Raw genomic sequence first — 15,943 nt, forward strand, 5'->3', positions numbered from 1 at the left:
TTGGATGCATTAGCTCTGGTCAAATTTACACTATACACAAAGTATACAGGGAATAAGGTGCCATTTCAGATATGCAATTTATTGTTCACAGAATGGTAGCATTATGCCAAAAGCATCACTAAGAGGATCATCCATTCCCATTAGAAACATCAACATTATGGTCCTAATAACAAGGCATGTATGGATGAAATGTTGGCCAATATTGGGAACTAATAAGGACAGTTTGAATAACAATAAGGCAAATTGTACCAAACGTATTTGGGAATGAATTTATTCTGATGTGTTCCTGTGCATCATTCACCACCGCTGTAACAGTTTGCAGTGAACTGCCCAGAAGTCTTAAAATTGGTTAACATGAGTTTATTGAAGACAAAAGAATCTGACAAGCATTCTCTAACAAAACACATACATGTAAAGTTGAAATGTAATATAAAAAGCTAACTCTCTCTGTGGAATGTACGTGATCCTTCCATTTCCTCCTACGCTCCAAAGTTATGTAGTGCCAATCTGAACATGTCGTTGGTGCAGATCCATTTGTTGTCAACGTTCTTCAGCAGGAAAGTTTGTTGAAATCCCATCACCTGGTCCGTGTCAGCCTTTCAAAGAAAAGAGAACAGATGATCATCATCCTCAATAAATAGTTCACTCAACTACATTACATACAGTAGAAATTAGCCATAATAGGCCCCATCGATTTGATTACTTTCAAGTTTATTATAGTTAAAAGGGATATTTCGGGAATATAGCAATGAGGCCCTTTATTTCCCCAGAGTCAGATTAACTTGTGGATACCATTTTTATCTTTCTGCTAGCAGATACCAGACTTCCAGTCATTTTACTAACTCTAGTTAGCAACTTCATAGTGCACACAGACAAAAATGGTATCCACGAATTAATCTGACTAAATAGCCTCATTGCCAAAATCCCAAAGTATCCCTTTAAACTCAAGCGTCTTCAGGTGCTATTGAAATTAAAACAGGAGCTGCTCCTTCCATGAAAAGCTCCCACAATTCAACGTGCACCGTTTCAGCCCCAGCGTGCAGATAGCAATACCCAGTGGAACAGGTGTCACTGTGCTAGCTTAGCAGCTTCATTACTTCCCTCAACTTGCCAACTACTTCGTTTGAACTACGGTCCTCTGCCTCGCAAAAACAGTTAACACACGTGACCGCCAACTCCAAAACGTATACCCCAGTTGTGTCACGGAAAAGGATGCAAAAATCACTGGGGCCATCTCAAGCTGTGGGTGAGATTCTGGTATGAACTCTGTTCCGCCAGCAAGTCACTGGACGTGCGTCCACTACTTTTGAAACAACCTACCTTGAGCTGTCCCATCACCATGCTCATCACACAGCTGTCTGGTGTGGGCTGGTGGTCCTGTGCGGTGATGCTGTGCTGGATCGACTGGAACGGTAAACTCTGCAGTAAGGGAGACAATAAGGTCTATATGTCTGTACCATGTAAAATAATTAAGTTATGCATTATAATTAGTTTGATGATGTGAAGCTTAAATGAAGATGTCACTTACAGTGATCTTCTCCATAATGGCTTTGTGCCCCTGGAAACCAACTCCTTCCCATGTTAAACATGACGCATCAGTCTGGAAACACGCAGTCATTTATTAAGACAGTGAGCTCTCACTGAACTCATCAGTTACACACTGAACATGAGCAGGTGTGTATCCATTAGTTTTGCAACAGAAACCATTTAGCATTTACTCTAGGAACCGAACCTACCTAAATTTGTCCAATAGAAACTCTTGTTTTCGTTGCAAAACATTTTCTGTTTGGAAGAAATGGTTACTATTGGAAAACGTTTACAACGGAATCTGACTAGTGAATACACCCCAGGCGTCCACATCAAAAGTATTTTCATGAGTCCTTGTGTCCTCTTCATCCATGCCACTTTATCAAAGCCGTTTGAAGGATAGACCTTGATCATCTCTCAGTTCTATTACATTACACAAGAGTCATTGGACGAAGGAGTCTTCTATACGGGGGAATTTTGTTAAGAGTCCAGACGCTTAATCTGAACATTAAAACGCATCGCTTGCAGTACAGTTTCGCAAGCATAAGTACCGTATCATTTTCAAAAAACTCAAATGTACACCGTGATAGGTTTATCTCCATGTTACTGTGCTTGTTTACAGAAAATAGACAGATGACAAGAGGTGACCACCTGTGCTACCTAGCATGCCACAAACACCTGTGTGTAAGTGTAGTAGAACTGTAGTTGTATGGATCTGCGAGAAAAAAAAATGCTACAGTAAGTGTATCTTTTTTATTTGAAGGATGATCTCTTGATTAAAGATAAGGGCCCTATGTTCATATGTTTCAAAAAATGTATCACAGGCAATGATTGACATTTCTAGACGTTAAAACGGCATCGGATAGTAGTTCACATGAGCCAGTCGTGGGCGAAGCTAATGGCTGAAAACTGTAGGGAGAAAGCTGAATGCCTTCTAGAGTTTAAGAGCTCTTTGGAGAAGAGTCCAAGGGGAGGAGCCAAAGAATAGAGACTTGAGATTCACCCAAAGGTTTCCAGATGACAAAGTTGGTCCATGAAAAACCATTGAACATCTCTAAATGTGTTGAAATTAAAATACTCACATAGAGGTCAGCAAGTTTGGTTCTATCAGAATCAAACTGTTGGTAATAATGTTGCACAAAGCCTGCACCTATCTGCTCCCACACCGGTTTGCTTGCCATGGTTCAAAGTGCAGGTTGGAATCTGGAGAGGAAAACGCGCCATGAATAGGAGGTAGCCAGCAGCACATCCTTTATTTATTTTTTATCCCTGATATACCTGGTGATGAGCAAACCCCACGTGTTTCAGAATCACTCTGAATTATTGGAATAAGAATCAATCAATGGAAGTCAGGCACTTATCAAGAGAACATCAGCACGATAATGGCTTCCTATATCTTGAAAATGTATATGAAAAGCGCATTGGACCAATAACCAAAAGGTTGCTGGTTCAAATCCCCGAGCCGACTGGGTGAATAATCTGTCGATGTGCCCCTTGAGCAAGGCACTTAACCCTAATGGCACATACGTATCTCTGGATAAAAGCGTCTGCTTAATTACTAAAATGGAAACGCTAGCTACTTAGCTAGCAAGTTAACGTAGCTAAATAGCTAGCTCGCTAAACTCATTTAAAGTCAGTACATCATTCCACTCAGAAAATGACAGATAAACTTTCACTTTGCTTTGCAATGAATCATTTCCCTTTATAAGGTAAACGCGATTATTCCTTAATGGTTGTTTAAAACTTAATATGAAACTTACCTTAATATGCAACTAGCTAGCAATCCAGTGTGGATGCACGCCTTTCCCGCTTCATCCGGAATACAGGTTGTGTTGTCATATACTGGACTAAACGACCAATAGTGTTTGCGCCTTGGTTCGATTGACGGGTACCTAAGAGCGTGAATGTCCCCCGAAAGGGCGTTTTACTTCAGTGCAACCAACCTTGGTAGTCAATTATTTTCAGCCCATTGATAATAAAATGTATATCAATATTAAATTAGTTGTGTTCAATATTATGTCAGTAAATGTGGACAATTGTGAGTTAATGGATATGACAATGTATACTTTTGAAAAACAATAATTTGAAGTTATTTTTCAAAGATTTTTGGAGCCAAGAAAGGTAAAGTGACAAAATTGTGCTTTATGTTACATCTAGCATCTAGTATAACTATTACGTCTTATATATTTTGATATCTATAGTAACACTCAATAACATCTTTCCAGATGAGGGTTTACTGAAAGTCAATCAAGAAGAAAGAAACCACTTTATTTGTAATTATTTGGTATGATGATCATTAGTGACAAAAGTAAACAATAATATACAATTATCACAAAAGAGTATGTTAAACAAATAAATGTTGCTTGGTGCAGTGTGGAGAATTACAAATAGCCAATTCCACTCCAGCATTAGGCCATACAACAGGAAACAATAGCAATCTAAAAGATGTCTACAGACAGAATGTCACTGAAACTACCATATCATGTTAATGTTTAGCCAAGCTTGAACATCATATACTCCAAATCATACTGTTGGTGAGAGTACAAGTTTGATGATTAATATAATTTTTCTGACAGCAATTCAATTCAACATGTGACCACAAGATCAGAAAAGGGGAAACACTTGGAGGAACTTGAAAAACTGTCTTAAAAAAATAAGTATTTAGATTAATAACAATTTTCCTATTTCACGTGTCCAATAAGAGTCTGATTTCTTCAGCATCTTCACAGCCACTTGTGAGAGAGAAAGAGACAGAGCCAACACTATATTGCTAGTTGAAATTGTTGCACCTCAGATCCTCCAGTCCAGAGCACATTAGAATTATTGTCCCGATAGTCAGGTCCAGAGCCATATCCTTCTCAATCTATGGCTCTGGTCCAGTTCAGACAGCCATGAAGACTGAAGTCCCCTGGCCTAGAGAAGGAGTTAGGCTGACCATTGCATGTGTGATGTGTGGGAGCTGCAGGCCTGTTTCAAGTTACCTTCTAAATGGCACCCTTGTTGACAAGAGCCCTGTGGGACCTGGTCAATACTATAAAGGAATAGGGTGTAATTTTAGACAAACTTTCAGTGTCCTGGGTGTTGGGTGAAATAATCATCTGTTTTGAACACTGGGGGAAGCTCCTGATCATGCTGCTGATGCCTTCTGGGGCTGGCTGGTTTCTGCAGAGATAAATAATATGGTTCATAATTTATATCCACTGAGAGCAATGTATAGGCCAGGAGACCTACCATTTAATACAAAAAAACATTACTAAAGCAATTAAAAAGTTGTAAAATAAATCATGAATAGCAGATGATAATAGGGAGATATGAACCAGTATCTGTGTGTTAGAGACCTCTGAACCAGAGCCTTCTGGGCATTACAAACTCACATTCACAAGCTCTGCAAGCATTATAATGTCAAAATACGTTCGTTGATCACCATATATGGAGATTAGCTGAGCAACCAATTCCATGTACTAAAGATACGGCCGGTATTTTTTTAAAATGACAAGCAATCGAAAAAAAAAGCCTCTTCGGCACCTTCAAATCAAATGTTATTTGTTACGTGCGACGATAACAACAGGTGTTCACCTTAGTGAAATGCTTACTTACAGGCCCTAACCAATAGTGCAATTTAAGTAAAAAAATAAGTATTAGGTGAACAATAGATAAGTAAAGAAATAAAAAACGTAAAAAGACAAATTAACAGTAGCTAGGCTATGTACAGTAGTGGGGCTATATACAGTAGCGAGGCTATATACAGGTGAATAATGGGTGAATACTGGGTGAGTCGGGCTAATAGAGGCAATACGCTCATATAGGTATAGTTAAAGTGACTATGCATATATGAAAAACAGAGTAGCAACAGTGTAAAAGAGAAATTGGCGGGTGGAGGGTGGTGGGACAATGCAGATAGTCCGGGGTAGCCAATGTGCTCAGCAAAAAAAGAAAAAGTCACTTTTTCAGGACCCTGTCTTTCAAAGATATTCTGTAAAAATCCAAATAACTTCACAGAGATCTTAATTGAAAAGTGTTTAAACACTATTTCCCAAGCTTGTTCAATGAACCATAAACAATTAATGAACATGCACCTGTGGAACGGTCGTTAAGACACTGACAGCTTACAGACGGTAGGCAATTAAGGTCACAGTTATGAAAATTAAGGACACTAAAGAGGCCTTTCAGCTGACTCTGAAAAACACCAAAAGAAAGATGCCCAGTGTCCCTGCTCATCTTTGTGAACGTGCCTTAGGCATGCTGCAAGGAGGCACGAGGACTGCAGATGTGACCAGGGCAATAAATTGCAATGTCTGTACTGTGAGACGCCTAAGACAGCTCTACAGGGAGACAAGACAGACAGCTGATCGTCGTCACAGTGGCAGACCACGTGTAACAACACCTGCACAGGATCGGTACATTCGAACATCACACTTGCGGAACAGGTACAGGATGGCAACAACAACTACCCGAGTTACACCAGGAACACGCAATCCCTCCATCAGTGCTCACTGTCCGCAATAGGCTGAGAGAGGCTGGACTGAGGGCTTGTAGGCCTGTTGTCAGGCAGGTCTTGCCCAGACATCACCGGCAACAACGTCGCCTACGGGCACAAACCCACCGTAGGTGGACCAGGCATGACTGTAAAAAAAGCTCTCCACTGACGAGTCACGGTTTTGTCTCACCAGGGGTAATGGTTGGATTCGCGTTTATTGTTAAAGGAATGAGCGTTACACCGAGGCCTGTACTCTGGAGCAGGATCGATTTGGAGGTGGAGGGTCCGTCATGGTCTGGGGCGGTGTGTCACACCATCATCGGACTGAGCTTGTTGTCATTGCAGGCAATCTCAACGCTGTGCGTTACAGGGCAGACATCCTCCTCCCTCATGTGGTACCCTTCCTGCAGGCACATCCTGACATGACTCTCCAGCATGACAATGCCACCAGCCATACTGCTCGTTCTGTGAATGATTTCCTGCAGGACAGGAATGTCAGTGTTCTGCCATGGCCAGCGAAGAGCCCGGATCTCAATCTCATTGAGCACGTCTGGGACCTGTTGGATTGGAGGGTGAGGCCTAGGGCCATTCCCCCCAGAAATGTCACTGAACTTGCAGGTGCCTTGTTGGAAGAGTGGGGTAACATCTCACAGCAAGAACTGGCAAATCTGGTGCAGTCCATGAGGAGGAGATGCACTGCAGTACTTAATGCAGCTGGTGGCCACACCAGATACTGACTGTTACTTTTGATTTTAACCCCCCCTTTGTTTAGGGACACATTATTCAATTTATGTTAGTCACATGCCTGTGGAACTTGTTCAGTTTATGTCTCAGTTGTTGAATCTTGTTATGTTCATACAAATATTCACACGTTAAGTTTGATGAAAATAAACGCAGTGAGAGGAAGTTTATTTTTTTGCTGAGTTTATGTATATGAGTGTATAGTTAAAGTGACTATGCATAGATGATAAACAGAGAGTAGCAGCAGCGTAAAAAGGGGGTGGACAATGCAAATAGTCCGGGTAGCCATTTCATTACCAGTTCAGGAGTCTTGTGGCTTGGGGGTAAAAGCTGTTGAGAAGCCTTTTGGTCCAAAACTTGGCACTCCGGTAACACTTGCCATGTGGTAGCAGAGAGAACAGTCTATGACTGGGGTGGCTGGGGTCTTTGACAATATTTAGGGCCTTCCTCTGACACCACCTGGTGTAGAGGTCCTGGATGGCAGGCAGTTTAGCCCCAGTGATGTACTGGGCCGTACGCACTACCCTCTGTAGTGCCTTGTGGTCGGAGGCCGAACAGTTGCCGTACCAGGCACTGATGCAACCAATCAGGATGCTCTCGATGTTGCAGCTGTAGAACCTTTTGAGGATCTGAGGACCCTTGCCAAATCTTTTTTAGTGTCCTGAGGTGGAATAGGCCTTGTCGTGCCCTCATCACGACTGTCTTGGTGTGTTTGGACCATTGTAGTTTGTTGGTGATGTGGACACCAAGGAACTTGAAGCTCTCAACCTGCTCTACTACAGCCCCGTCGATGAGAATGGGGTCGTGCTCGGTCCTCCTTTTCCTTTAGTCCACAATCATCTCCTTTGTCTTGATTACTTTGAGGGATATTATTCTGGCACCACACGGCCAGGTCTCTGACCTCTTCCATATAGGTTGTCTCGTCGTTGATCAGGCCTACCACGGTTGTGTCATCTGTTGTGTCAATTGATTTAATGACGGTGTTGGAGTCGTGCCTGGCCACGCAGTCGTGGGTGAACAGGGAGTACAGGAGGGGACTGAGCACGCACCCCTGAAGGGCTCCAGTGTTGAGGATCAGCGTGGCTGATGTGTTGCTACCTACCCTCACCACCTGGGGGTGGCCCGTCAGGAAGTCCAGGATCCAGTTGCAGAGGGAGGTGTTTAGTCCCAGAATCCTTAGCTTAGTGATGTGCTTTAAGGGCACTATGGTGTTGAACGCTGAGCTGTAGTCAATGAATAGAATTCTCACGTAGGTGTTTCTTTTGTTCAGGTGGGAAAGGGCAGTGTGGAGTGCAATAGAGATTGCATCATCTGTGGATCTGTTTGGGTGGTATGCAAATTGGAGTGGATCTAAGGTTTCTGGGATAATGGTGTTAATGTGAGCCATTACCAGCCTTTCAAAGCACTTCATGACTACGGACGTGAAGGCAGATTACCTTAGTATATTTGGGCACAGGGAATATGGTGGTCTGCTTGAAACATGTTGGTATTACAGACTCAATCAGGAACATGTTGAAAATATCAGTGAAGACACCTGCCAGTTGGTCAGCACATGCGCGGCGCACACGCCCTGGTAATCCGTCTGGCCCCCCGGCCTTGTGAATGTTGACCTGTGTAAAGGTTTTACTAACATCGGCTACGGAGAGCGTGATTACACAGTCGTCCGGAACAGCTAATGCTCTCATGCATGCCTCAGTGTTGCTTGCCTCGAAGTGAGCATAGAAGTGATTTAGCTCGTCTGGTAAGCTCGTGTCACTGGGCAGGTCACGGCTGTGCTTCCCTTTGTGGTATGGAATAGTTTGCAGGCCCTGCCACACAAGTGTCGGAGCCGGTGTAGTACGATTCAATCTTAGTCCTGTATTGGCGCTTTGCCTGTGTGATGGTTTGTCGGAGGGCATAGCAGGATTTCTTATAAGCTTCCGGGTTAGAGTCCCGCACCCTGAAAGCGGTGGCTCTACCCTTTAGCTCAGTGCGAATGTTGCCTGCAATCCATGGTTTCTGGTTGGGGTATGTACGTACAGTCACTGTGGGGACGACGTCCTTGATGCACTTATTGATAAAGCCAGTGACTGATGTGGTGTACTCCTCAATGCCATCGGCAGAATCCCGGAACATAATCCAGTTTGTGCTAGCAAAACAGTCCTGCAGTTTAGCATCCGCTTCATCTGACCACCGAGTCACTGGTGCTTCCTGTTTTATTTTGTGCTTGTAAGCAGGAATCAGGAGGATATAATTGTGGTCAGATTTGCCAAATGGAGGGTGAGGGAGAGCTTTGTATGCATCTCTGTGTGTGGAGTACAGGTGATCTAGATTTGTTTCCCTTCTGGTTGCGCATTTAACATGCTGATAGAAATTAGGTAAAGCTGATTTATGTTTCCCTGCATTAAAGTCCCCGGGCCACTAGGCGCACCGCCTCTGGGTGAGTGGTTTCCTGTTTGCTTATTTCCTTATATAGCTGACTGAGTGCAGTCTTAGTGCCAGTATCCGTCTGTGGTGGTAAATAAACAGCCACGACAAATATAGATAAACTCTCTTGGCAAATAGTGTGGTCTACAGCTTATCATGAAATACTCTTCTTCAGGCGAGCAAAATCTAGAGACTTCCTTAGATATCGTTCACCAGCTGGTGTTTACAAATATGCACAGACTCCCCCCCTCATGTTAGTGTGCTGTTCTATCTAGCTGGTGCAGCGTATATCCCGCAAGCTGAATATCCATTCAGCGAAAAATTAGTTTTTGATGTCCCGTTGGTAGGATATTCGTGATCGTACCTCGTCTAATTTATTGTCCAATGATTGTACGTTGGAAAGTAATACTGACGGTAAAGACAGTCGGCGGATCCTTACAAGGCACCCCGCTCTGTGTCCTCTGTACCTGCGTCTCCTTCTCTTGCCAATGACGGGGATTTGGCCTTGTCGGGTGTCTGAAGTACATCCTGTGCGTCCTGCTTGTTGAAGAAAATCTTAATTTACTCAAGTTACAGCCGATTGAGCTGTTGTATATTTCCAACCTGTGTGTGGCAGTAATGAGTGGTTGGATGTGCCCGAACAGGCATTTTTTCAGTTGCTTGTACATTTAGACCTTTTCTTGGATGTACATACCTGCCGTATGGAGCAAATTAAAATAGTAGTTGCTCAGCGAAACTCAATTTTTGGTGATCAACAAATGTATTTTGACATAACACTTGCAGAGCTGGTAAATGGGAGTTTGAATCTGAGCTTTCTGGGCGTTAGAGGTCTCTAACGCACAGATACTGGTTCAGGGGCAAAGGAGGTTGGTAGCACCTTAATTTGGGAGGACGGGTTTGTGATAATGGCTGGAACGGAATAGTGGAATGGTATCAAATACATGGTTTCCATGTGTTTGATGTTATTCCATTCACTCAGTTTCAGACATTATTATGAGCCGCCCTCCCCTCAGCAGCCTCCTGTGTTCAGGGGAGATGGTGATTAAGTATAGGAATACAGATTTCACACTTCAAATAGAAAATGCCTTAATTGTTGACTGAGATTCAGATTGATTGGTTGGTTGATTAAATCCTCACATTTAGAAAGCCTGGGACATTCATGGTGCGGAACATCTTTCTGAAGGCGCCCGGCAGGGTTCCTTGTTCCCTCTCTGCCTGAGTGACCTGTTCCTCCATGACATTCACGTTGGCACCTACAATCTTCACAAATGCCTAGACACAACACCAGGGAATAGGGTCAGATACAGTACTACCATATCAGTGTCCCAAACATAGTACATAGGGTGCCATTTGGCACACAGATCATGTCATGTCAATGAAAACATCCTGGTCATTATCAATTACATGAATTAAATCACACTTACATCCAAATTGTCAATCTTTCTGTATATTTGTCTCATCTCTTCTGATTTTCTATGCATTTGAGGTAAGTTCTCGTTGACAATCTGTGATGTGTCGTTGCGGATCTATAACCAGAGGAAGAAAAGTTATTAATTTCTCACCCACTTTCACAGACGAGGACATGAACAGAACATACAGAGTTAGGCAAAAATGACCAAATACAATTACGAAATACCATAAAAATCAATGTGTCAAAATAAACTACAAAATACTTGTAATTTGAAATGCATTTAATTCAAATGCATATATTTTGTATTTTAAAATACAGACATACATTTGCAAGTAGCTGGCCTGAACAGCAACAGCATTCCCAGTAAAGGTTACAGAAACATTCAATACATTTTAATTGGTCACATACACGTGGTTAGATGTTATTGCAAGTGTAGCGAAATGCCTGTAACTTTTTACTTGCTATAACTGTGATATGTTATTTATCTCCCTTAGTTGAACGCACTGACTAAGTCACTCTGGATAAGAGTGTCTGCTAAATTATAAAGGTAAATATGAAAATGAACTGCAAAGCACACTGGATACTATTGGCTCATTAGAATAATAACCAGCATGCTTTGCAATTGCACATTTTTATATCTACAATTATATTTCGTTAATTTAGCAGATGCTCTTATCACACCATAGTGCCGTCAGACACCAATGCAGGGTGAGAAGGAGCCACACAATTGTGAACCGCTATATAAAAAAATGGATACCTAGAAAAGTATTATTGTATTTTGAAAATACAAATTACAGCTCTCGAAAGTATCTTTAAAAAAAAAATCAATTGGCATGTAGTTCAGCCCAGTGTAATACAAATGACAAAATGCACAGAATTAATTGAAATGCATATTTCAAATACATTTAACAGAAATACTGCACATCTCTTAACACGTACCATGTCAAGCATTCCTACAAATTCATCCACCCTAGTCAGCATTTCCTCCAGACTTTTCTCCAAACACAGGATCTGGGGTATGGAAAGAACATGGTTATAATCAGTCAAGTGACATTTAACTTGGTTCACGCGTATCCAGTTATAGCTAGCATGTTGCTATATTGCACCTCAGCATAGATAAGATGCTGTATTTCACCGCGATCGGAAAGGTTGATCAATTCTAACCTCATCTCCAGCAGTAGCTCTGATGTAAGAGGAGTAACTGTGAGCAGTGTGTCTCAGGATCTCATCCTCCTGGTTGTGGTCTGGGTCGGGCTCCGCGGAGTTGAAGCTCGCACTCTGCGAGACTGCTGCGCCGAAGCTGGGGCTTTGCGACACGGTGCCACTGCTTAGGGCCTCGCTCAACATGGATAAACTGCTCGCACTTTGCGACACGAAGCCACTGTCCCGACTCACCTCGGCACTGGACTCCTCCAGCGGGGAGAGAAAACCTACCCTATTTTCCATCCTAGGCTCCATCTCTGCCCAGTTTCCTGATGTCGCTTTCTGCTCGTGTTATGATAGTCAGATGATTAAATCAAGTAGTTGAAACTGTGGATGGCGGCTTACAAGGGTCAAGTAGAACTACGCGAAAAGGCGCAATTTTAAAATCAGGGCCTCAAATTGAACGCTGAACTCAGTCTGATAACTCAAAATCTCAATTAGAAACATTTAATCACACAGGAAACATTCATTTTCTTTCTATATCAGTCAACTGCAACAATATTCTACAATATGAATAACAGGAAAGCAAGTGCAGTTAACCTTTATTTCCAGAAATTATCTCCCAAAAAATGTAAAAACAGTAAGAAAATAATATGAATACAATATTCACAATACATTTCAAATTAATTGCATAAAGGGTTTGAATTTAAATTGTGGGAATTAGTTGAAGTTATACTTACAGTTTACTACATTGAAAGAGCAACTAGGCCTACTAAATAATGATTGAGCAATTACAGATCAAGCCCTAATATCCATTCAACTATTGTTTACATTTGAGTGCTCAGTACATATCTGGGCTAAAATGAATTTTTAAAAAGGCACCAAGTGTTTTACAAACCTTTTCTCCAATGTATGTGTGGAGAATGTATTGAAATATCAGTACATCATCATAACATAGAATAAAAACAGTCCAGTTTACATGATATGCAGAAATATTCCCAATCATAATTATCCTCGTACCATTATACCTAATGGAATCACTTGTTCATAGGTCATTGTTTTCCCTTGTAAAAATCTATTATAAAATCCTTATGTACATGAAAAAGATAGTAAAAAACAAGACATTATTCCAGAAAAAAAATCTAGACGTTTCTGTAATAAATATAAAACCTGTAATATTTCTTAGGTGTGAATATGTGGGCCCACACTGAGTCGATGGTACTACCAGGAGGGGGCAGTGACCAATACATTATAGCACTACTCAACAGGGTTAAACTGACTGTCCACAGTGAAGAAATGCAGGGAATAACCTCAATATGGTCAGAACACCACATTGTCAAGGTAACCGGAGCAGCCTTTGGTGAGAGGAAAAGGAAAGAGCAACAAAAATGACATGTTTGTGAACCAAAATAGGGTTATAATCCTATGTTAAACCTGGGACTACTAACATGGAGATTTAAAGAGTTGCAACAACAAGACTGTTTAACCACGAAAGATGTGCAAACCTTGACAGCTTAAAATCTTTGAACTACAATGTGAATAATGGTGAGAAGAATCCCATACAAATATCAAACCACAGATGGATGGTTTAGTGTCCCACATAATCCATATACTTCAAAGTTTACCATATCATGGATGGATGGATAGATTGTGCTTGTAAACGAAAGTACCACAGGATCCTAATATGGATCTCAATGTGTGTGCCCAATAGTGTAGGAAAGTGAATGAGTGAGGTTAAGCAGATGCAAATTCAGGTGTTATCTTCACACTCCAGCAGTCCTGCCTGTTGTAACAGGGTTCACATCCCCCTCCCTGTTGTAACAGGGTTCACATCCCCCTCCCTGTTGTAACAGGGTTCACATCCCCCTCCCTGTTGTAACTAACAGGGCTCACAGCTGAGCCGAGGTGTTTTGAGTAAACAGTAAAGATAAGAGTATTATTTCCAAAGAGCACGTTGCATTCCTGGAGTCCATTTTAGGAGATTCACAAACAGGACTGGTGGAGAAGAGGAAACAGGATATAGACTAGGCCCATATTCAGTGTAGGAAGTATTAATTGATAGCGGTTTAAAACGTACCAGGTATAAAGGACTGCTGGTAATGGAAGTAAGAGTTTTAGTTCATGTGATGATCCAACACTTCTCATTAAAGCTTAGAATAATTTATTGGAATAGATACAGATGATTGATGAGAATCTCCAGTTAAAATACAGAGAGAGTATCAGTACAGACAGGCAGCATTTTACAGACATATAATTGTTCTTAAAAACAAAAGCTCAGGGTTGGTCCCAAAATGATGGCGGTTCAGATTAAAAGTGGTCACTAAAGAATAGCAGGTGAATCCCATCAAGACATTTACAAGACATAGAAAACGTTCAAACAAACAATACAGAATAAACTCTCCTTGTTTCCTGGATTATTTGTCTTAGAAAAACTGTAACAAAATTAGTAGAAGGTTTGAGGAACAACGTTCATTCGCATGGTGGATATACTGGACAGGGGATGCTCCAGCTCACATCCAAGTGTGTGTGTCTGCGTTATAAAAGTGAAGGTGTGTGTATTATAGGGTGATGACGGTGCCGTCCTCTTCCACCCCTCCCCGGGGCAGGGCCAGGCTGTGTCGAGGGTCCGTCCTCATGGTGCTGAGGATTTTGTGCAGGCTGCCGTTGCTCTCCCGGAGGGCTGGGTTGCTGTTGTGGTGCTGGGAATGGTGGTGCTGGAGGGTGTGGGGCTGGTACTGGGGGTGCTGGAGGTTCAGGTCCCTGTGCAGCATGTGGGAGAGGCCATTGAGGCTGGGCTGGGAGTGGAAGGAGGCGGTGGAAACCACAGAGAGAGGTCGGGTAGGGGGGCTGGGGTGTTCCACGGGTGCCGGGGGAGGGGCTTGGGTGTGGGAGCGTGATGTTGATGCCACAGACACCACTGATGTGTTGGAGCGCCGCGACGGCCGCTTCAGGCTGCTCTCGATGACGATATCTGACTCCTCGTCACTCTCCAGCTCGTCGGCGTAGCCGTGGGCACCGGTCACCATGGCTGTGGTGGACAGGCTGGGGTAGCCAGTGGAACCGCTGCTGTCAGATGACTGACCGGAGCTGCCGGAGATCCGGCTGGCTCGCACCACGTTGTTCCGCTGGTTCACTGGCTTCACTGTGACAATGAGGTTGTGGCTGTTGGCAATCATCATGTCAGTCACCTGGTCCAGTGTCTTCCCAGTAACCTCGATGCCGTTGACCTCCAGGACCTCGTCGTTAACAGCTAGCAGGCCTGTGCTCTCAGCCAGGCCGCCAGGCACCATGCGGGAGATGAAGATCCCAGGAACCTTCTCCAGGCCATGGGGCGTCACCCGTACGCTGGTCCCGTCCCGGATGTAGAACCCCAGAGGTTTGTCGGAGCCGTGACGGTAGAGACGAACGCGGCGGTGGGACTCCGGCAAGATGTCCACATCAATGATGGAGGAGACTGGCCGGAAGTCCTGCGGCATTCCGATGCGGATGTGAGGTCGCTTCCTGTTGACGTCGTTCCTCAGCGCCACCACAGCCTTCTTCTTCCGGGTCAGAGAGTGGGTCCCGTAGCTGCTGTAGTCGACCTCCTCTGAAACACATAACATGAGAAATAGAACTGGTTAGAATCTTATCTGAAACACAGAACATAACTGCTAAAAACTGAAACACAGAACAGGAGAAACAGAACTGCTTAGAATCTCCTCTAAAAACACAGAAAATATAGAACCCATTAAGACCTACCCTGGAAGACAGGAGAAAACTGCTCAGAACCTTGTCTGAAACACTGAACAGAACTGCTTAGCTCTCAGGAACACTACATTTAAGTGGAAGCATATGAGCCTCAAATGGTGAGCAGATGTTGCCTTTGAAAGAACACATCATACATAAGATTTTATTTGCAGCAAGACATTTATGCAGCTCTCATTACCATACACATAAACAGGCCTTAGTTCAAACTCCTCTAACTCTACCCCTGGGTAAAACAAGTTTACCAGTCCCACTCTAAAGAAACACCCACACAAGGAGTTGAGTACAATGGGAAGTTTCTCATTAAAACCCTTCAGTTTGTTTACGGTGAAATCCTTTCCTTCCACTCCAGAACAAAGATTTAACTGGGCTGAACTTGTAGCTGAACCTGTTGCACTCTACGCAATAGAGAAAGCCTGATTGGTGCTAGTCTGGTGTGGCTCTGTAGTCAGTGGGGTGGAACACAGAGCCATAGGAGGAACAATTGTAAACAA

The 15,943-nt window shown here is 43.0% G+C and overlaps 3 protein-coding genes across 3 annotated transcripts in view; all 3 read right to left on the reverse strand.

Annotated features, from left to right (window-relative positions):
• Positions 1–255: 255 nt before the first annotated feature.
• On the reverse strand, positions 256–3,451 carry LOC118398062 (nuclear transport factor 2-like). The gene is made up of 5 exons (XM_035793045.2): positions 3,288–3,451; positions 2,610–2,730; positions 1,529–1,600; positions 1,321–1,419; positions 256–596 (listed from the first exon to the last, which is right to left on the reverse strand). Exons 2-5 carry the CDS (start codon positions 2,706–2,708, stop codon positions 480–482), a joined length of 387 nt encoding a protein of 128 aa, XP_035648938.1. The 5' UTR covers positions 2,709–2,730; positions 3,288–3,451; the 3' UTR covers positions 256–479.
• A 323-nt stretch (positions 3,452–3,774) lies between these two features.
• On the reverse strand, positions 3,775–12,099 carry LOC118398064 (biogenesis of lysosome-related organelles complex 1 subunit 4-like). Its single transcript, XM_035793048.1, has 5 exons — positions 11,727–12,099; positions 11,502–11,573; positions 10,576–10,677; positions 10,289–10,423; positions 3,775–4,689 (listed from the first exon to the last, which is right to left on the reverse strand). The coding sequence occupies exons 1-5, from the start codon at positions 12,018–12,020 to the stop codon at positions 4,594–4,596; spliced, it is 699 nt and encodes a 232-aa protein (XP_035648941.1). The 5' UTR covers positions 12,021–12,099; the 3' UTR covers positions 3,775–4,593.
• Positions 12,100–12,290: 191 nt separating this feature from the next.
• LOC118398063 (partitioning defective 6 homolog gamma-like) overlaps positions 12,291–15,943 on the reverse strand; it is a 37,860-nt gene continuing 34,207 nt past the window's right edge. The window contains exon 3 of the mRNA XM_035793046.2: positions 12,291–15,291. Within this exon, the coding sequence (XP_035648939.1) occupies positions 14,264–15,291 (1,028 nt within the window). The 3' untranslated portion in view covers positions 12,291–14,263. The remainder of the gene's footprint in view (positions 15,292–15,943) is intronic.

The sequence above is a fragment of the Oncorhynchus keta genome, chromosome 19 (assembly GCF_023373465.1).
Source record: "Oncorhynchus keta strain PuntledgeMale-10-30-2019 chromosome 19, Oket_V2, whole genome shotgun sequence".
Lineage (NCBI taxonomy): Eukaryota > Metazoa > Chordata > Actinopteri > Salmoniformes > Salmonidae > Oncorhynchus > Oncorhynchus keta.

Coding starts and splice junctions, on each gene's coding strand:
- LOC118398062 (XM_035793045.2), bottom strand. CDS start 2,708: ATGGCAAGCAAACCGGTGTGGGAGCAGATAGGTGCAGGCTTTGTGCAA. Junction 1,601..2,609: donor CCAAACTTGCTGACCTCTAT/GTGAGTATTTTA, acceptor GCGTGTTTCCAG/ACTGATGCGTCATGTTTAAC. Junction 1,420..1,528: donor CCATTATGGAGAAGATCACT/GTAAGTGACATC, acceptor CCCTTACTGCAG/AGTTTACCGTTCCAGTCGAT.
- LOC118398064 (XM_035793048.1), bottom strand. CDS start 12,020: ATGGAGCCTAGGATGGAAAATAGGGTAGGTTTTCTCTCCCCGCTGGAG. Junction 11,574..11,726: donor GAGCTACTGCTGGAGATGAG/GTTAGAATTGAT, acceptor TCCATACCCCAG/ATCCTGTGTTTGGAGAAAAG. Junction 10,424..10,575: donor GAAAGATTGACAATTTGGAT/GTAAGTGTGATT, acceptor TGTTGTGTCTAG/GCATTTGTGAAGATTGTAGG.